Genomic DNA, 22,952 nt, shown 5'->3' on the forward strand with positions numbered 1-22,952 from the left:
TTACCATTCACCCCCCGCCCCCCTGCCCATGTCAGAGGGGTGAGTCACCGCTCTACAGTACATTCCCCATTTGCCCGTGCCTGCACTGTTTTCATGAGCAGAGCTAGCAGGGTTATGCTGGATGCACTCTAAAGCACACATTTAGAAAGGAGAATGACCAAAAATAAATACATTAAAATGTTTTATAAAACAGATTTACAGTATATAAAAATATTTTAATTCAAATTCAATGAATAAGACTATTGCCAGTTTAACCACTTAACTAGGTGTCCCTACTGTATGTTGGGACATAACTGTCAAATCAGAAGATCTACAAGCTCACAAGTTTGATATTTACATTGTGAATTCAAGGAGACTCGGATCCATTAGGTTTCTATTTATGAACCTGTCACACTACAGGATAATGTAGGTAGATAATCGGTTCTGAGGCGACGTGGAAGACTCATTCTAACCTGCACATTAAAGTACAACAATTACATGCTTCCTCTAGGTAGAACACATTGAGTAGGGTCTGTAGTAGGGCTGGACAATATAGCATTCGGTATTGTGATTATTTCATTTTTTCCATTTCGCACAGCCCTAGTCTGTAGGGGCCTCATAATAAGTAACCGGAGAAATGGAGGAGTAGCACAAAGCTGGAGCACAAACCCTTTGCAAACTACCCCTTGCTGCATTGTCTTGTACCGTGTTGAATTGTATTGTGTTGTGTTGTGTTGTACTGTATCACAACTGTTATTAACTACTATTACTACTATTTATTAAACGTGTTGTATACTTTACCTGAGTGCTAAGGCCTGAGCCAGAGTCCTCCACTTTGTACCTGCGCGGCAGAGTCTCTACCTCTCTGATTGACTCCATGGTGACGTCTTTGGGTAGGACAGCGAACAGCGACGTCACATACATGATGATGGACTTCTTATCTGGCAACTGCACCGCAATGTCTGAGAGAGAAGGAGAGACAATGTTTTGTAAGGATGAAAGTCTCCGTCCTCCTCATTTTGGAATATACAGTGATGTTAACCACTCTCAACCAGGAATCCATATTTGTCCATGGAATCCACAAAAATAAAAAAAAATCCCACCACCACAGGATAGTAGGCTACCTGTGGTGGTGGTGGTGGCCACTGCTGAAGGCAGCCGCCGTCTACCACAACTTGGCCTCTCAGAAAACTACAAATATAAGTACTATAACAATTCAATTCAGAATTTCATACAGAATTTGTGCAGGTTCAGTCCATTTTATTATGCGTTTATTATGATTCTCAGTGCGACGCATTTTGAGCTTCATTTTGAGATCTGCTATTTTCTGATCTGCTGAGATCTGCTGTGTATTTGTGTTTGACTGGAGCTAATCTCGCAACTCGCTGAACCGATCAGCACCAAATGTCTTTCTTTTTTAGAATGGAAGTCAATGGGACACGGATCGAGCTGAAACCATACCCAAATTTAGAGTCACGGGTACGACATAGACGACTGATGTGGATCACTTTTCAAATATATATATATATTTTTTAGGCGGTCCAAACGTAAACTGTGGCACACCGCCTCAGCTTGTGTATGTGTGGTAAACACTGTTCTGTATTGTTATCCTGATGTTGGCAGCTGTAACTCAGGGATAAATTAAGCATCACCTCAATATCTTGAAATGTCAGTAGTCAGTACCTTCTGGATCCAGTAGCCTCTCAATGGCCAGCTGGTCTTTGGCTACGGTGAAGGCGTGGTCCAGTCTTTCCACAGGGCTCAGGCTGACCACATGGTCCCAACTGAAAACGTTGGGCCTGAAGGAAGACACGTGCGCACAAGCACAAAAACACACACACACACACACACACACACACACACACACACACACACACACACACACCCCAAGCAGCAGTGTAAGCCACAATGTAGGTCAGCGGAGTCAGCTGAATGTACATCCAGCTAGGGCTCTTTTAAGTTGTATATCGTCTAACAGTTGAAATGACGATCACTTCGTCACACACATAAAGAGTCGCTAGGCAGCGGCCCTTCCAAAGCCTTTTCAATTCTTGTCAACATCTTGGAGAAGAGTCTCATAACTGTTTCGTTAGAGGGCTCCAGTTATTGATATTGATCAACATATATTTTTTCAACTCAACATTCCATCCATTGCCTTCAAATGATGGAGGAATATGACCAGCCACTAGCCAGGATGAGAACATTATGAGCAAGTTTGACCCCACTGGAGTCTTGCATTGCAACCCCATCAGGTCGAGGATTTGATTGATTGATTGAATACTTTATAAACAAGTTTGAAAATGGTACGGCAGTACAGTAAAAAATACTGTAAAAATACATAATACATATCAGCAGCAAGCAACACTAGGAGCAGTGCCCACTGTAGAGTTCAGGAGATAACCTCAGATGAGACCAGATTTTCAAAGGCCAAATTGTCAGCCGTACTAATTGAGTTGAAACCGCTCAGGACATTGATTGACTTGACATTAACTCTCGACCAGAGAACACCTTCGTGATCTCTTCAGGGATAGAGCATTCAAGCTCCACACAGTATGTCCATCAAGGACAAAGTATGCTAGTTCATTCTACCATTTGTCTCTCAGGCTATAAGGATGGCTATGAGGGCCTTCTTGTGCCGCGAGTGAGACCAGCTGTCTGTAACTGGTGTTAGTTTCTCCTTTTTCTGGCATGACGGAACTTTTACATTCTGACTCAGCTCATTCTTACTCAGAAGAGTGAGCATGAACTCTACAGCACATACATACAGTTCTACTGCATATATGTACTGGAGTTCCCCAGTTGCCTGTAAAAGTGAGATAACCGGGGCGCCCGCTGGCCTAGCGGTCCAGGCCCATGCCACATTTAGGCTCTAATGCAGCCTGACTGACAGCGCGTTGCGAGTTCGACTCCCGATCCCGACGACCTTTGCTGCGTGTCTTTCCCCTTCTCTCTCTCCCCGTTTCCTGTCTATCTCCACTGTATACTATCAATAAAGGCAGGAAAAAAAGCCAGATAAATATATATATAATAATAACATTGCCTGTTGTTGAAAACAAACTCAAATATGCTTTATGGACTGACAGCAGAAGGCTGTCGTTCACTGTTGGTGTGGGGAGGAGGGGCTTGCATTGAGGCCAGTGAGTGTGGAATGTGTGCGTGTGCATGTGCGTGTGCGTGTGTGTGTGTGTGTGTGTGTTCAGTGATGCACCCAAACCCTAGACCAGGTCTAAACCAACACTGGCCTCTCGCACTGCCTACAGGCCTGTATATAAATGTGCGTGTGTGTGTGTGTGTGTGTGTGTGTGTGTGTGTGTGTGTGTGTGTGTGTGTGTGTGTGTGTGTGTGTGAGAGTAAGTGTGTTAAGACAAGGGGTGACAAAGACACACATAACAGCGAGGGCGAGCGCCGAGCGGTGACATGACAGGCGTAAACAGAGAAAGTGGGGCTGTGTACACACGCCAGGGCGTGCGCTGACCCCGTCAATGGCCACCATGACCTTTCCCCAGTGACATTGCATGGATCTCTCCTCTCTCATATACGCATTGAGCATGCGCACACACAGACTGATACACACACACTAGGGCTGCAACGTGTTTTTCCTTGAATACTGAGATAACATTATCAACCTTGATACGTGCATTCGTTGGACATCGTTTTCAGTAGTAAAAGTCAAAAATAGGGGTGAAAAAAAGAATAATCTTTGACGGAAACACCTCACACCTACGTTGCACCGCCGATCCAAGTGATATGCCCATATATGAAGATCTCTGTATCTGTCAGTCCATGTTTCTTTTAACGCCCATATATGGAGATCTCAGTATCTGTCAGTCATTGTCCCTTTAAGCCTATATATGGAGATCCATTATGTCATCAGTATATGCCCATATATGGGCATGCCCGCTTTTGTGCCCATTTATGGAGCTGTCGTGGAGAATTCTATCTATTTATATTTTAACACCACAAATCTTATATGGAGGGGTCCCTGGCACAAAAATATTTGTATTGGGCTTGTCCAAATACACATTAATTTCACATGAAAGCGTTTGAGAACCACTGGACTACCACATGCACGCACACCACCCCCACGGACCTGAAGCGGTGTAAAATGGCGTTGAAGGCCAGACCGTCTGCCCAGCTGGTGGTGAAGTTGAGCACGTTGACTTCTGGGTAGGACCGGCTGCACTGACGCACCCAGCTAAGTAGGATCTTCTCACTGTTGGTCTGCTGCAGGTTCGACATGATGTTCTTCATTATGTCTTTCACCTGGAGACACACAGACAGAGACATCATGCACAGGTATTAACAAACAGCTACCTTTATACACACCTATTCAAGGTGTGAAGACGTACCATGGGATAGGTCACTGGTTCACAAACTGGGGGTCGGGTCCCCAAATAGTTTTGGGGGGGTCCCCCAGATGATTAGCTTAATGTGCAACATTGTTTTCTCACTCAACAATAAACAAAGCAACATACAGTATAAGTGTATACAGGGTATCTGCATTCTGCACATTTCTAAATGTACAATTTAATGACTTTTAAGACCTTTTTAATACCAAATTGGCCAAATTGTCAAATATTACGTAAGTGGCAAATATTCTGAAAATAGCCGGTCTACAAACTCTACAACGCCTCGCACTGCGAGACGTTGTGTGAGCTTGTAGTTCGGCTATTGTCACAATATGTATCTGTGGAACCGAGTTAAACTAAATGTAATGCCTACAATTCCAAGTGCTTGTCAGGGGGTCGTGGCCTGTATGTTAGAACCAGTAACAGCATGCCCTAGGACCATACTGGTGGTCTGGCATGTTGAGCTTATAGACTACGACTTGACATAACTGAAATTTTTAATGCATGCTGCTGTGGCTTATTTGATTTAGGAAGAAGCCGCTGGATTCCATTCATTTCAGTACAGTATGAAAATCAACTTGCAGAGACTTGAAACTTGCTTCAGGTAGGTAAATCCAACATATTAAAGATCATTGTGTTATTATGCTTTGTCAAAGTTACATCGCGGATTGATTAGAAAAGTCTAGCTGTACATAGTCCCTGGAGAAAAGACTCCTTTAGGTAATTACTGGTTTATTAGATACCATAGTATAAGTGTAGACTGTAGGGAGACAGGAAGCTGAGGTTAGACAGAGGGAGTGGGCTGGAATCAGAGATGTTGCAACAGTTGTAAACATTAAGGTTAAGCACACTAAACATTCACCCACCAGCGCATAGTGATCCAAGACTTATTAACTGTGCAAATGATGTTTAGCTTACATTGACTCAATCATTCAGTCAAGCTCGGTCACGTTTGAACGAAAATCTAAAAATAAAGTCTATGTATACGACAAATCTGTAAATGGACAATGACATACTGACACTGGTATGGTCCTTTAATATAATGTAATAATCTAATATGAAGCAAACCCTTTCAAGAAAGTACTGTAACATTAATTTTATGAAAGGGCTTCAATTGAAAATGTTCACCAACGCTCTTGTTTCAAACTATCAACAGGTCACCTCTTTCAATGGCCATAGATAAACACAGTATGTTTGACACATACACACCTTTCATCAGACCCTATTTTGTTTTGATAGCTGGGCAGCAGGTCCACCGGCAAGGCAAACAGCAGCGAGTCTTGGTGTGTGCGTGCGTGTGCGCGTGCGTGCGTGCGTGCGTATGTGCGCATGTGTTTGTGTGTGTGTTTGTGTACATGTATGCGTTTTCACCTGCCAGTGAAGGATAATACTCCAAATGAGGCCCAGGGTCAATTTGTGGTTCCCATCCACAATGTCAGTTCCCCCTATGTTCACCAAATCCACCTGAGAGAGAGAGATAGATACAGACACAGAATTGGAGCCATGGAGCAATGTTTTGCAAACACCGTTCATGATATTCATGTTGTTTGATATCTATAGAAACTAAATAACATGTTTAAACGTTCCGCAGAAGGGTTAATAAGATGCTTTACTTTAAATGTCAATCAGCCAACAGCACCGCACAACAATGTGTCCGATACATTTTCCATCACTTACTGTATGCGTGTGTGTGTGTGTGTGTGTGTGTGTGTGTGTGTGTGTGTGTGTGTGTGTGTGTGTGTGTGTGTGTGTGTGTGTGTGTGTGTGTGTGTGTGTGTGTGTGCATGCGTGTCCAACTTTTATAATGTGATAAGTATATGGAACATGGGGTCAAGTGTTGTGTTCAAAGTGAATTCTGTCTCCCTGCTTGTCTAATTAATTAACCTGTGCACCATCGTCTCTCACACACACTAACACCCAACTCGCGCACCATCATCTCACACACACACACACACACACACACACACACAAACACCCAACATGCGCACCATCATCTCACACCCCAAGCTTCTAATAAAGGAAATAAAGCCCTCGAAAAATCGGATACAAATGCTTCCCAGACATCCTGGGGAAACAAAAGAAGAAACGTGTGGTGTCACTGGGCAACAATCACTTAACATTCACAGATTTCACACACTTGAACTTTGCAGATGCGGAAGTGGCTGGGGGGTGTGACGCAACTGCAACATCACCCATTCTCAACAACACCCATTCTCAACATGCCGAGAGGTCCACACAGTGCATTGACATACAGTACATAGGCTAAATATATACAAGCATGCATTACACGGTGCAAACACTGGTGGCTGGTCATTCACTGGCGCTTGTGGGAAAGCGTAGGTCTTGCATACAGACTCATGGCCCACGCTGTTCCCCTTGCAAAGACCCTGTGCCCCTTATCTCCCTCCCACTGCCAAGGTCAAAAGCATGTCGACTGGCTATCATCCAATTACAGAGCGGAAGAGAGAGATAGATAGTGTGTGAGTGTAATCAAGAAGGACACAGGAGAAGATACATTGTGTTAAATAATAATTGAGTGTTTTGTTTTACATGTATTTTATTGTTATCGTTATGTTTGTATTTGTCCTTGTTTTAATGATTTGGGGACGACGGATGGAAATGAGCTCTCCGCTAAATCCAGCATATTTTAAAAGATGACAGTATCTGCTCACTGAATGAAATGATGCATAAACAGCAAAACAAACAGGTAAGAGGTCTGACCGGTGCGCACTCACGTTGTTTTGATGCAGGACTTGAAGTACTTTGTTGACGTTGTTCAGAGCGTGCACTCTGGTGGAGCCTCGCTCTTTGGTCTGGGGAGAAAGGTTTCACACAAGTAGTCAGCTAAAAGCAGGTTCAGTTTTTTTTCAGAGGATAATTTTAGCTTTTGCGTTTTGGAAGGAAATGACTCGTATGCAGAGGGATAGCAACAGGCAGTGGTTGAAGAATGAACTTAGCTTCACTTGGGCCAAACTAAGCTGTCAGTCAGCATGCCATGCTCACTACATTCATCAAACCCATTAAGCTTTCGCCAGCCTCCACAGGGCAACTTATAGAAAGAATGGCACGTTGAACAGGGGCTGAAAATCCTTTGGAGTCTAGACATACCACTACCAGACTTTAGCACCCAATTATAGAATTAGTATCATAGGGGTGCGTGTATACCATATGTCAGCCTGTGTGTGTGTGTGTGTGTGTGTGTGTGTGTGTGTGTGTGTGTGTGTGTGTGTGTGTGTGTGTGTGTGAGTGTGAGTGTGTGTATTATGAGACGGCTGGCACTCTGTGAGGCTACAGGTGCTAGAAAGCAGATACGCTATTGGTGGGAATGACAGGGTCAGTAAAAGGTGAGAGTGATAAAACACAGATACCAAATGACGCAAAGATTTGTGTAGGAGTGTGTGTGTGTGTGTGTGTGTGTGTGTGTGTGTGTGTGTGTGTGTGTGTGTGTGTGTGTGTGTGTGTGTGTGTGTGTGTGTGTGTGTGTGTGTGTGTGTGTGTGTACACTACACAAACACCCAATCACAATCGTACAGCCACAGAAGGCAATGATAGTAATGCCGCTTATCACTCCCCAACTCTCCATTCTTCATTTTTATTTAAGAAACAATATCAATATATAAAAGGTCTCATTCACGGTCTAAATCTTAAGCCCAGTCCACGCCACTGATTTGCGATGCAACAAAACGGTCGCAATAGAAATGGCAGCGGTCTGAATTGCTCTAGTGCATGTCACCACAGTTTTGGGATTCTGAAGCAAGTGGTCGCAACTTCGCAAGTGGTTGCAGGTTGCAACTTGTTACATCATGAATCATTGGTGTGGACTGGGCTTTAGGGCCTGTGTCAACACGGGTCAAAACATAGAGCCGTTAGCCAATACAATGGTTACTGATGACTTTGAATAATTATGTAACACTAGACCATACCCGTGGGGGGATATGCGCACATGATTTGGCAACCCGGGAGCCAGCGAACACAAAAACACGGATAAACAGCTGACATTTGGGGAAAGCGAAAAACGGGCTTCGCTGTTCCGTGCACATGGTAATGGTCAATGGCAGTGTGCAGATCAATTGCTCCAGCCACTGAGGAGAACCGGGCAGAAGAGATTTGGGGCTCACCACCCGCTCAACACCCACACAGAGCTTTGTCGAATTATAGGAGGATGTAGGCCTGTCACAATTATTACATAACCGTCTAATCGTAATTATTTGAGATAATAGCAATTCATCGTCAGAATTTTAAAAAAGCAGATCTACAAGCTTACAACTGTAAATTGTAACTGTAAGTTGTAAGCTTGTACTGTAGGTCAGCTATTTCCGCCATTTTTACATATCTTTTGTATACAATTATTAAATGTCATATATAATATTGTCATATCTACCCTGTGCAATTTCTGATTACAAAGCCTAAAAGGCAAACAGAAATTCAATTCTGATTCATATGTTCCAATGTTCAATGTCAAAAACACAATTATTTGTGTGACAATTAACTGTCAACTTAAATGTTGTAATCGTGACAGCCCTAGTAACATGCACGTCACACACACACACAAACCTACCAGGGTGCTGTCAGTGAGTCCCTCCAGCAGGTCTAGCAGCTTGCGTCCGTCCCTCAGGTCTGAAAACATGTCGCAGATGGGCGTCTTCCCCGTCTGATTGGAAAAAAACAAGATATGAAGATTAATTCAAGATAAAACAGAGATGGGCTAATAGAGATAACTGGCATTTTTTAAATAATCAGCATCTCAAAAGGCAACTTTTAAAAAACAAGTTTGAAGTTGTTTGTAAATACAACAAGTAGAGTGCCCACCTGCTTAAGCAAACAGATGAAATTATACAGTGAATTATACATTAGTGTTAATGCACGCACGCACACGCACACACACACACACACACACACACACACACACACACACACACACACACACCTCATTGAGACCAGTTACAAATATGCTGATGGGTGTGTGCACTAAGATTGTTTGGACTTGCTGTTAAGCGCCATGCCATGTCTGACAGAGAAGCAAAACTGAAAGAAAGAAAGAAATTATCCTGTCCAAACGTCCATACACACTATCTGAATGTTTACATTTGTGTACACTATCAGAGTTAAACACTCAGGATTTTACAGTGTAGTGCCCTTACAGTAAAGGGCCAGGGCATAGCAGTGACGGCCATTTTGTGGTGCCACAGATCAAAAGCCCATTCATTTTTCCCATATAGATTTCCGAAAATATTGATATCAATTACTTTAAGCCTGGAACCAAGCCATCCAGGCTCCCGGCGAATCATGACCATAAAATCTTTGATTCTGTGTCAAAACATATTTGAAAACCACAAAACAAAGGGTATTTATTAAATATAGTATAATATCATTAAATATTCAAATATTTTTTGACACAGAATCAAATGTTATATGGTCATGATTCACCTGGAGCCTGGATGACTTGGTTCCAGGCTTAAAATAATGGATTTAAATATTTTTGGAAAACTCTATGAATTGAATACACAGGACCCCAAATTGAAATAAGCCATAGTGCTTTCTTAATCCTTTTTCATGGATCCCCACCACTGCTATGCACTGCAGTGCAAACCCCTCCGCTGTAACAACTGAGTGATTTGGAGCTATCAAAGGACTGAAACAGAAGGAGTAAGGGCAGCAGCGCTAAAAAGGTAACATACAGTGAGGGAGTGTTGCGTTGTCCAAAGAGCCCATACATAATATTTACGTAAGACCGATTAGTGAAATCAATGTAACATATTTAACATATTTCTGCAGATAGCTTGTCCGTGGGAGCAATGGAAGATGGATAAATGTAGGGGGTTAAAAAAAGGAAAAGAACACACAAACAAAACATTGGTTCTCTAGTCTAGCGGAAGCTCTCATTATGGGAATACTTCAGAGTGAAGGCACATTGCACTCTTTTCCAACTGTATCTTTATGTAATTGTAAGTATAAATATATAGAATTTGAAATATGAAAATTAATTCAAATATGTGTGCACATCCGCATCCATAGCAGCGGTGGGGATCCATGAAATGACAGCAAGTGTGTTCTCCTCATTGTGATGAGCAACAGATGGCCAGCCGCTGTAGCCTGGGAAGTTAAGGTCAAACGCAACAGTGAAGTTCTCTGGGGAGGGCTTTCATCCAAAATAGCGCAACAAAATACACTTTAAGGACTGAAATAGCCAGCACTCAGTATTTTCCCCAGTGTAATCAAGCTGCAGCACCTCAAACACCAAGTGTCAGCTAAAGCCAAGTGGCTTTAGCTGAGACGTTTCATTCAAGTGACGTACCATATATGACTCAATATTTCAGCAAGATTTCACCCTGATCCGACCACTATAAAATAAAATGTAAAAGGTGGGGGACGGGGGGTACTTCCTTGGCCTACTGCCAGTGTGCACAAGACATTTGGCACTGATCAGTTCAGTCCAGCTGTGAGACTCACACAGACAGACAGACAGACAGACCAGTTTAAAGACAGCTCGCCTACTAGGTTAAAGGTTAATTGTCTCCGCCAGGCCGAAAGGAATGGCCAAGACTATGTTTTGCACCCTGTCCGTCCGTCTGTCCGTGTATGTGTGTCTGTGAACAGAAAATCTCCGGCACAGTTGGCCCGGTCGCTGCAAAACTGAGCACACACACTCCCTGGATGACAAAGCCGAAACTCTGCCCAAAATGTTTCAGATTGGCCTGTTATAGCGCCACCAGGAGGCCGATTTTTGGAAAACACATTTTCTATATCACTCCTACAGACTTTGTCCAAACATCACGCAAATCGGTACACAGTATCTCTATAGTCATGTGATCAACACAGATCTGTCCGATTTTCCATATTCCATCCTGATTGGCTAAGATTGCATTCCAAAGTTTGCAGGATTGGTTTGTTTTGAACAATATGCCTCAAATCATCAACGCAGCATGTGATTTCCGTGAAATTGTGCACGCACATTCCCACTAGGGCGAGGAAGAAATGCCACTCGAACATATTCAGCCTCATGATGGCGCTATAACAGGCCGATTCGCGTTTTTACCAATAACTGCACCGATCTGCGTGAAACTTTGCACGCACAAGCACAATCCCTAGAAAAACCATTGCCCTGCATTTTTGACATCTGCCTTTTAGAGCGCTGACTTTTGTAAAACAAATTTTTGGAACAAAATGCCTCAAATCATGAATGCAGTGTCCGATTGCTGTGAAAGGCCTAAGAAGAAATGGCACCCTTTTCACATTGACCTATTATAGCGCTACCAGGAAGCCACAATAACTGACCTGGCGGAGACCTGTGCTCCGGGGAGCACTTTTTTTCCGTCCGAAAAATCGGACGGAACCGTCTTGATCACTTGACTATAAAGATAATGTGAACCGATTTGCATGACGTGTGAACAATAATAATACAACAAATTATTTTTTTTGTGCAAAAATTGGCCTCCTAGTGGCATTTGTTCCTAAACGTAGTGCGAATGTGCTTGCAATGTTTCACTACAATCGGACACCTTCATGATGTTCTGTATTTTGTTCAAAACGGGCCACTCCTGCAAACTTTAGATCAAGATAGTCAATCTTAGCCAATCATGATGGAATATGAAGAATCAAACAGATTTGTCTTGATCACATGACTATAGAGATAATGTGTACCAATTTGCGTGAAATTTGGATAAAATCTGAAGGAGTAATAACAAAAAATGTGTTTTACATAAGTCGGCCTCCTGGTGGCGCTATGTGCCGATGGCAGATGTGAAAAATGCAGGGCAAAGATTTGTTCTTGGCCTCTAGGGAGTGCGCATACAAAGTTTTACAAATCGGTCTGTTATAGCGCCACTATGAGGCTGATTTGAAAATGTTCAAGTGGCATTTCTTCCTCAGCCTAGTGGGAATGTGCATGCAAAATTCCACGGAAATCACACGCTGTGTTCATGATTTGTGGCATTTTGTTCAAAACGGAGAAGTCCTGCAAACTTTGGATTCCAATCTTAGCCAATCAGGATGGAATATGAAAAATGTGAACGACCTGTTTCGTTTCATGACTATAGACATTCTGTTTATCGATTTGCGTGATGTTTGGACAAAATCTGTGGGAGTACTGTCAAAAAAATATTTTGTTTTTCAAAAATCAACCTCCTGGTGGCGCTATAACAGGCCCATGGGAATAACTGCTCAGAAATTCAGGGAGTGTGCGTGCACAGTTTGGCTGCGATCCAGCCAACGGTGCCGGAGATTAGCTGTTCACAGACGGAGCCACACACACATACACGGTGCAAAACCGTCTCGGCCATGCCTTTTGGCCTGACAGAGACAATAACTACAGAGCCATGTCGTATTAAACAATGACAGTAGCAACCGTAAAGGGGCCAGGGCTTTAGATTACCTTGGAGAACTGTGCATTTATCCATTTTGTGAAGGTTTTCCTCTGTACTGCATCGTGTTCATCTGTGGAAGAAAATAAATGACAAAAAAACAAATAAGGAGAGGTTAGACTATAACAAAAGACCAGCCAGCATTCTAACAACCGGAACAAACACCATCATCATCGATGGAAGTTACTCCAAAGTTGAAAAGTACATTTTCGTAGGCCCCCTCAGGATCCCTCAAAGTTAAATTCACTCTCTGGCCTACTGTTATTTGGAAGTGCAGCAGAGCTTGTGGTTTAAAATATCAAAATGCAATTTGTTTGGGAACTTTAATGTGTTCTGTGCAACACAGAGACTTTACAATTTCATACAAGACAGTTGTGGGGGAATATTCCTACTATGTAGAAGTAAATGTCAAAACTGAAAAGTCTTACTTCCATTTAAACACATGCACACACGCGGCCTGACCATAAAGTCCTCCAAGCCTCTGAGTCCAACTGTAAATATTTCACATTCTCTTCCTGCTTGCCTCCCTCCCTAGCCCTCCTTTGTTCTCTCCAACACAGCTTTCTAATAAGGCCTCATTGTGTGACAAGCAGAGGGTCAGGTGCTTTGAAGTGCCGGTTGTACGTCTGTCTCCTGTAATGGATCAGAGGGCCCCATACAGAACCTTGGAAACAACGTAAAATAATGCTTTCAGACTTATCCAAGTCCATCATATGATTATAGTTAAAGAATATGATGCCAAAAAATTCAAAACGTTTCATTGCTTGCATCGACACCTCCTATATCACCAATATTGGCAGAACAAAACATTGGGGGGGCCATGAAAGGCTGACATAACTTTTTCATAAATGACAACTTTGACGTAAGATTGATTGTAAGCACGAAGGTATTGTGCAATGAGGGCACATGGGTGTACGGCAGCTCTACAGTCAGTAAAGCAGTTGAAAATCTGTTTAACAAAACCTACCCTTGGATTTAGGCACTAATGTAGCCTGACAGCGTATCGCGGGTTCGAGTCCAGTTCCCCACAATCTTTGCTGCATGTCTCTCCCCATCTCTCTCTCCCTGTTACCTGTCCATCTCCACTTAGACTATCAATAACGGCAGAAAAGCCCTAAAGATTTTTTTATTTTTCTAAACCTACTCTTATATTTTCCTGTGAGAATAGAAAAGGCCTACAGTACATCTTTACTAGCTCTGAAAGGAATTTGCCATGCACATGACGGCAGTCAGCTGCAGCAGTCCACAAAAACAGACAGAAATCATGCACACCTCATTGATTACAGGAATCCAATGACAGTTCATCCAAGAAGGATGGCATTTTAAAGGGCATACTGCCAGTTCCGCCATCTAATGCAGTCTAATTCAGTCCAACCTCAATGCAGTTTGCCGATAACATACCATCCTGGAAGTTAAACTTCAGGTGAGTCAGATGAGAGATTTGGGAGGGGTCTAGTAGTTACTTCTTTAAAGAATGACGTGCCCTTCCACTGACCTTCTATATAACTAACCAGCTCACTGTCTTGCCAGTCAAGTGGAGTCTCAATATTGAACACCTTGGGAACACGGCCAACACGGAGCGCAATTACGTCTGCCCCAGTGCACCGTGACTGGGTGGAAGACAATAAACCGAGGGTGGAGAAGCGTTAAATGCGCGCGCGTGTGTGTGTGTGTGTGTGTGTGTGTGTGTGTGTGTGTGTGTGTGTGTGTGTGTGTGTGTGTGTGTGTGTGTGTGTGTGTGTGTGTGTGTGTGTGTGTGTGTGTGTGTGTGTGTGTGTGTGTGTGTGTGTGTGTGTGTGTGTGTGTGTGTGTGTGTGTTAAACAACCACTGTCATTCAACCAGATGCTGTGTAAAGCACCATGAACTGAACAAAAAGTCAAAGGTTATGAACACCAGCCCCAGGGGGGTCACAGGCTTCTTTGTTTGTGGTGTGTGTCTATGTGAGTGTGCATGTGTGTGTGCGTGTGTGTAGTAGTAGTAGGGGCATAAAAAAAGGAATGTACCCCACGGGGAGGTAAGAAGGGATGACAAGGGTTGAGAGAGGTGAAGAGGTGAAAGGGTGACATAATGGATGGAGAGGGGGGCGCGGTTCCAAAACATTTACCTTTTAAAAATTCCCCAAACGTTTTCCACAACTCATTTTAATGACTGTATTTGAAGGGTTTGGTTGGCGTTCCAACACGGGCAGTCGGGCTGCCACCACAGTCTATACCTGAACATAGTCATTCCAACTATCGATATTTGTGAGACTGACAAGTTTGTGGTGTTCGATACATAATTCCCCAAATGTTTCAAGAAATGGAAATGACCATTCAATTCACACTTAGATATAAAAAAGAAGGTAAAGGAGGAGATGGCGACAGACAAGAGACTGAGAAAGATGACAGAAAGGTGGAAAAGGTTACCGTTGTGAGAGCTGAAGAAGGGTAGAGAGAACAGATAGAGGTCACAGAGTGGATGGGTTTAACACCTGCACCTGGTTCATTCAGTGTGGTCACAAGATGCAGACATAATTGTGGTTAATCAATGTCTTGCGATGTCTTTACTTCACATAAATATGAGTTGTCCAGAATACTGCCGCATTTGAGTGAATTGTTTTTTCGAGACAGAAAAGAGAAAGAGGGAAGCTGAGAGAAGAGAGGGATGAATGAAGGAGTAAAAGATCTATGAGCCTGGAAGGGGGAAAGAGAGTAAGAAAGAGAGAGAGAGAGAGAGAGAAGAGAGAGAGAGAGAGAGAGAGAGAGAGAGAGAGAGAGAGAGACTAAGAGGAGGAGTCATAAGAGGCCCAATAACTGATGGCAATCAATCACACACGATAACCAATAGCCAAGATGGCCAAACATGTCCTGACAAAGACAGAGGGAGGGATAGACATACAGAGGGACAAAGAGAAACATACAAAGAGACAGAGGCCAAGAGGCAAGCATAAAAAAGAAAGAACCTTGCGGGAACATTGAAAAAAGTAGCTATGCTTTCAACACAATATCAATTTTCCATCTCTTTTATAAAAGGCCCCATAGGGAGGCCCTACAGCAGTATCAGCACCCAGCCTAGGGCCTCTGGGGCCTTTTGGCGAGAGGGTCCCTCCCTATGGACTCAGATCTCCTGAGCACACCCCCAACACCATCTTTACGGGACAATACACCTGATTCATACATACTGCCCTCCCTAACTCCCTCTACTCTACGTATTCTCCACAGTGCAGGAATGTCCTGCTGAATGATTGGATAAAGGGGGCCGGAGACCTGTGTGCGCATTTGTGCACGTGTGTGTGTAGAGGGTGTATATTATTATATTTTTTATGATTATATCTTTCATGTATGTATGTGTGTAAGTGCGTGCGTGCGTGCGTGCGTGCGTGCGTGCGTGCGTGCGTGCGTGCGTGCGTGCGTGCGTGCGCGCGTGCGTGCGTGCGTGTGTGCACATATTGTACACACACTAGTATATTACATCTCATGAGACAAATTATACACACACGTCTGTGGACATACACAGACAGGCATATACATTTAATGTGCCCAGAGAGGAAACTTTCACTTCCTCAGCAGCCAAACAGGAAGTAGTAATCACACCAGGAAGAGAAATCCCAGTGGCGTCATCTCACAGCACAGTGCGAGCGCATGCACACAAATACAAACACACACAAGCGGCATGATGGTGCCGGGGTTCGACTGAGAAAGGTTTAAAGGGACAAATGGGTTCATTGTGATCACTACAAGTGTGGACGAGCCTAAAGAATTCCATTTTACTTTCCAGCAATGAACAAATGTTCAAATTTCTATTTTTTACATGGCTGCCAATTTACATGAATTTGTTTGTTTTTCCCTGTTCTGGAAATTCCATAGTACACTGTATATGTTTGAGCAAAAGTACACTGTACATGTTTGAGCAAAGAACACAATGTGCAAAAGACCCTGAGCTGGTGGGTGCCCCCTGAAAATCTACGACTGCAAAGAAAACGTGCGTTCCTCCTCACATGTGGTAAGGTAGGCGGCCTTTTGACATGGGTCAGACGGTCATATAAACTCTACAACCTCATTACACCTGGCCATTCCACCAGTATATTCCTCTGGGCTCACAGGTGGAAACAGACTGTGACCACATGGCAAGGAGTGGGATCCAGAGGGAGGTACTGAAGTGAAAGATCAAACAAACCGAGAGGGTTTCCACGGCAGCACGACACACGCAAACACGAGAGCTTAGATAAATAGAGATACTTACAAGGTATAACCACACAGCTGAGCAGCAGTGGCCTCTAGCCAAAAAACTGTACCTACAGCAAAAAATGCCAGTTACTGTTTGCGATATGGACTAATATTTTTCTCTACTTCTATCCTGATAAGACAAAAAAAACAAATGCCACTTCAGCCACACTAGTATACAGCATACTACAGAAATGCTAACTTTGGCCCCACTATCATTTTCAGTTATCAGAGGCTCAACAAGCTGAATACAGGCTGGAGCTCATGTTTGAAACGTATCATGATGGCCTAAGTGGCCAGCTTTTCAGTGCACTCCAATGTAAACTGTATGCTTTTCCCTGGTCTTTGTCATGACTGTGACCCCCCCACCCCCCCAGTGAACTTCACCTTGTTGACTTGTGCTGGAGGCTGGCAAGATCCAGAAACAGCTGTTAGCTGTCCCATCTGTCAACACTGCTCCACCCCTGCCCCATTGGAATACACTAATCCTTTACACAGGACACACAAACACTGTCGGACAATCCCACTGATGAGGACGGGGCATACACACTTCACACTTCAACTTTGTCTGCCCTCCCACAAACAACCAATTAATCTCACACACGCCCACCAACACAAGCGCACGTACACCTCAGCTTGAGTTTACAACTTGACAGTGGAGATGCATTCTATTTTGACTTGGTGGGCTGAGTGGAATGCGTAGAATTCCCATCATTTCACACTCATTCCTCCCCCTCCTCGCAGCGGTCACTTGTCTAAGCTTGTCCCAGCCAGGCCTTGTTGACGCTCTAGCGTCTAGTCTAGATATGGGAATTTGTAGGGAAAACACTCCTGAGCAACTGTGGGGATTATCCCATATCCTGCACTTAGTTTGAAAAACACCGTTGCAGAGCAGCTGTAGGTGTGTGCATTAGCGCAATTAGGAGTGAGTAAGTGTTAGGGGGCGATGGGGCTCTGCTAAATTATGCTTCGCCACTGGCGAGGTCACTCTACAAAGCAGCGGCAACTGAGTTAACAGTGAATAACATGTCTTGACGTTAAAATAACCAACAAGTCAGAACAAGAGGAGGAAAGACACACAAATCAAAAATTTTACATTATGAATTTCAATGACCTTCAACAGTACTTGGACTAGCCACCTAAATTGTATTACAATGTTACATACATTTGAGGCCCAATACATACGTAACAGCACCATTACATCACTGCACTAATGGCTTTGTTTACGCAACAATTCTTTTTTACACTTGACAATGTGTGACTCCTCGAAATGTGCTTTATGTGAATTTGTGGCTACAAAAAGGTTTGTTTACATTGGTAATGTCAAAACACTGCAGAAAACAGCCCTGTGTTTGGCAAATACATTTTTTCCCATTCTAAATCAACGCTTTTACGAACCTATGCAATTGTATCTTTAAGTCCCAAACGTATGTTTAGTTTACACAACAAACGGAGAAACCACATGCACAGAACAGTAAATATTAACCACTGTACTTATGCTGAGCTGAAACGCAGCTCTCCCACTACACCTGGAATACACTGCCCCATTCTGTCACACCAAGTTCGAGCACTCTACCACACCTGAGCGACACACCAATCAGCCACCCAGCTGTGTGTCACAGACTTGGTTGAGGGTCCTACCTCTGAGCTTCAGCCCGCGCTCTGCCATCTCTCCCTGCCTCCCCGCTGCCACAACGCCAATCCAGAGAAAACAACACAACGCAAGAAGAAGGGACGAGATAAAGTGAGGCCAGCAATGCAGGACCAGAAACTCACATTCCTGCCTCCCTCTCTCTCTCCTCCGGCTGTCACTCCTTGACCAGAGGGGGGGGGGAGAAGAACAGAAGAATGCAACAGAGGGAGGAGAGAGGAGGAGGCAGAGAATGAGGTACACTGCTAATGAGAGAGAGGGGCAGAGTAAGAGAGAGAGAGAGAGAGAGAGAGAGAGAGAGAGAGAGAGAGAGAGAGAGAGAGAGAGAGAGGGAGAGTGTGGACAGGGTAAGCCATGGGTGGGCAGTCATAATGCATGGTGTGATAGTGAGAGGAACACACAACACTCTGTTCTGCACCATCCCAGCATGCAATGGGAGAGAAAGAACACAAGAGGTGTCCCACGTTGGAAAGCAAAGAGAGGGGCATCGTCCTGGTATCTCTCTCTTCCTCAGACACAGAGAATGCACAAACACGTACACAAACAGTACGTAGACACAACATGGGATGGCAGATATGAATGAGAAGAGGAGCCATGGGGGTTAAAGTAACTGGAAAGCACAATCCGGAACACCGGATTGTTCTGAACGGCATGACCGAGAAACCTAACTGATCGCAATGGGATCTTGATGAAAGATTCAGCAGGAGAGCCTCGCCGTCGGTAATAATCTACTGCTGCACCTTCCCCACAGCAGTTTGCAACTTGATGCACCGCTCTGCAGACCCGCGCTCTCCCTCCATCCCACCACACACTGCTTTATCAGAGCCAAACATGTTCCACGCATTCCCTTTCACTATTCCGCACCACAGCACAGTCTGATAGCAATGCTACCCCAAGCAGGAAAGAGTTAGATACCACGGTTGACTGCTGTGAGCGTGTAGCTGAAATAAACAGAGGTGCTACTGGTACAGGGCAGTAAATCAACAAAAATAACAAAACAAAGACAAAAATGCATGCATGCATACATACATACATACACAAACAGTCACACACACTTTCTTTTTCGTCATATTTTTGCATTTTCAGAATATATTTATAAAACGTGGGATAGGAGGAGAAGGGTGACTTATAATAATAGATGAACTTTAATTTTCATTAACTTTATATACTCTATGTGCAGGTCTATATGAATGTAAGTACTGTATGTGTCTTGTTCAAAATCAGGTTGTATTATGAGTTGCTGGCTGGGTATACACTGGAATGTTTATGTTTTTGTTTTAATTGATGTGTCTGATAATCCCATGTGGGATGGGTCAAGAAATTGTCCGGACACGGAAATAAAATATTCATTCATTCAATCACACACACACACAAAATCCTTATGTATTGCAATGCAACGTGGTGCACACAAATAATGGGTAGGTTTAATCAAAATAGTTTGAACCTTTGAAACTTTATAATGGTGACATTCAAAATCTAAATTAACATTCAGAAATGTTTGTAAAACACGCTATTATTCTATGCAATTAAATTGTTTTGAAATGAAAATCAAACAGTAGTCACATAGGTAAAAAATGGAAAATAAAGCATACCATCCCACCTTAAGCATAACATGGCCAATATGATAATAGCAAATGTACCATTTCCCATCATCGGTAAGTTTCCCTTGAGACATTGATTTCCTAATTGTTGGATTAGCTACAAACTGTAAAACAATGTCTAAGACTCTAGTAAATAAATAATTCACGGTCCACTGTAGAACTTCTTACATTAACAGATTATACTATATCAACTCGGAAGCAAACATACTAGGATTTCCCTGTCAACACTGGACTGGTATAGAGCGAATCAGCATGTGGTTTTAAACATGCCATGATAACATTTGCTATTTATTAAATTAATTCATAGTAGTCGTCGATAGTAGTCATAAAATATGATGTCAGACATAGTAGTCATAAATTATTACGTCAGACATGAGAAAGTATCGTAGTACTGTATTTACAGCACATTAAAAAAACACTCGACGACTACAGTGGTTCAGCTTAAAGTTTCATCTTTAGCTTTAGAGTGATATAATGGGGCCTGCGTCAGACGATGTGAAAGTAACCTACAGTACAGTATGTAAACAAGCTAGACAGTTAAATCCCCAGAGTTACAGAGTTACAAATTGATACATCTATTAACACTGAAGATTTTACTGTGTAGGGTTTAACATAATCTACCTGGCACGACCCAACTGTTAAGCAAATGATTTTCTGGCATTTGCTATTATTTGCTCATTAGGACTGTGCCTTCCTGGCACGTTCAACTAACATACATTTGACAGCTGCCACCCGTTATTCGCAGGTTTTCCTGACTCTTCTGTTCTACAAACACACTTTCAGGAGGCCGGTAAAACTTTAAAAGTTTAGCTGGTGGATAAAGACAAAGGTTTCGTTTTCAGTTTTTAACCTGCAACATGGTCTGTGAGTCTGTTCAACTCAAAAATAATTCCGCACACCATTACACTTGCTCCTGCCATGTTTATTGCAAAAAACTAAGATGGATCTTGCGATAAACATAGGTAGGTATACTATTATTTTTGATGCCGATCTTCTGTTTGTCTTGCACCTGATTACCAAAGTCAATTACCATGCTCTGCTTTTCTAATGTGTTCAACTGCTCCACTTGTGAACGGTGTCCCCGGGACTACTTACCTAAAGGAGGACCGCTATCCAGCTTCCCCTTCCTCCGGAAAAAGTTACGCTTTCTCCAAGGCATCCACTTGCTCAAATTCATCACGTAATGAAAAGAGAAGTTAAGAAGAGAAGTGAAAACAAGAGATCAGGAAGAGGAAGAGGAGGTGGTGGCTGTGAGCGACGGAGAGAGAGGAAGTGGAGGGTTGTCGAGCATGCCTGGTGTGTTTACATGGGGTGCTTGGGCTGTCCTGCTGTGCAATCTCACATACATACGCAGGCAGGCACGCACACACGCACACACGCACAGCAGGAGGGTGAGAAAAGTGGATGGTGGAGTGTCTGTGTCACATAAAGGAGTAATTGACAGGTGACAGATAGATGGAGATGTGTGTGTGTGTGTGTGTGTGTGTGTGTGTGTGTGTGTGTGTGTGTGTGTGTGTGTGTGTGTGTGTGTGTGTGTGCGTGCGTGTGCGTGTCCATGTCATTAGCACTTAGCAGTGATTTATTTGACAGCTGTATCTCCTCAGACAGGGTGAGAAAGTGGGTGAAGCTGGGAGAAAAAGCAAGAGAGGGTGAGGGATAGAGAAAGTGAGCTGTGGGACAGGTGTCGTTCTGTCATGTCACAGAATGTGACAGCAGATAAACATGACCCAGGCTGAACTCTGGGTCTTAAATCTCACACGGCCATCACACTGCCATGAATACGGCTTATGAGTCGAACCTGCACCTTGACAGTCCAATTAAATGACTGGTCATCATATAGTCAAATTATGACCTGCCTGCTGACATTTAAGAAGGAGCTATAAGCCGCTCCAGTGGACATAAGGATCAGGCTGTAGGTGCTGGCCATTTGTGCATGTAATGGTATATTTAGTGAATGACAAGCAACGGAATAAACAACTCAAAGATGGAGAGGAGCACGAGAAAGACAAAAAATGAAAGAGAGTTTACTTTTCATTGATTGGTTTTCACTCTTCTTTTCCTTCAAGAATAGGAAGTGAAGAAGACTAAAATCCTGGTCCACCCGTCACTGACTTCAATCCAAAATCTGATTGAATTAAAGCCATTTCCTCCCATAGAGGATAAGAACAGCTGGCTTGGACACAACACAGAGGAGTGAAGCAGGCTGTGTTGGGCTGGGCTGGGCTAGGCTAGGCTGGGTGTGCCTGGCCTGGTCTTGGCACTGATATAAGTAATCAGGGGACCATGGGGACTTTCCACAGGACAGCATCCGTCATGAACCCAAAGATGTGCCATCAGTCAGCCTCTGCATGTCTTCAGCTCTTCCCACATGAGTTGTTTGAAATGAAGTCAGCCTCCTCTGAAGTTACTCACACACGGATATGCTAGTACTTGTGCAAATACACAAATGCACACACCACCATAGATGCTTTGTGTGTGGTGTTTATTGAATTGAATGACAAATGTTTTTTCTGGCTGTACAGTCCAATCCCTAACGAACAACAGCGATACCCCTAGTCAGAAGTGGTCCACCCAGGAGATTGTATGATGCATCCTCATGTATTATAATTGTCTTAAAGGAGGTGGGGTGGGTGGGCGGACCTCTGACGTCACACTCATATCACTACGTCTTCATGCTCATGTCACCATGACTCAGCCATAACCATATAAGGAGTTCCCAATGGAGCTAAGATATGGACCTCAATGTGTCCTCATGGCATCAGGCGCAAACAAATCAGTCAGCTCCATATGACTGATTTAATTGTGTCAT

General features: G+C 43.5%; 1 protein-coding gene across 1 annotated transcript in view; it reads right to left on the reverse strand.

Moving 5' to 3' along the window:
* Nucleotides 1–22,952, reverse strand: part of utrn (utrophin) — a 227,020-nt gene that overhangs the window by 189,298 nt on the left and 14,770 nt on the right. The window contains exons 3-9 of the mRNA XM_084082101.1: nucleotides 12,700–12,761; nucleotides 8,887–8,979; nucleotides 7,064–7,141; nucleotides 5,700–5,792; nucleotides 4,070–4,242; nucleotides 1,663–1,778; nucleotides 781–941 (exon numbers count right to left, since the gene is read on the reverse strand). Of these exons, the coding sequence (XP_083938227.1) occupies nucleotides 781–941; nucleotides 1,663–1,778; nucleotides 4,070–4,242; nucleotides 5,700–5,792; nucleotides 7,064–7,141; nucleotides 8,887–8,979; nucleotides 12,700–12,761 (776 nt within the window). The remainder of the gene's footprint in view (nucleotides 1–780; nucleotides 942–1,662; nucleotides 1,779–4,069; nucleotides 4,243–5,699; nucleotides 5,793–7,063; nucleotides 7,142–8,886; nucleotides 8,980–12,699; nucleotides 12,762–22,952) is intronic.

This window comes from Gymnoscopelus microlampas (genome assembly GCF_963454915.1).
Source record: "Gymnoscopelus microlampas genome assembly, chromosome: 16".
In the NCBI taxonomy this organism is placed as follows: Eukaryota; Metazoa; Chordata; class Actinopteri; order Myctophiformes; family Myctophidae; genus Gymnoscopelus; species Gymnoscopelus microlampas.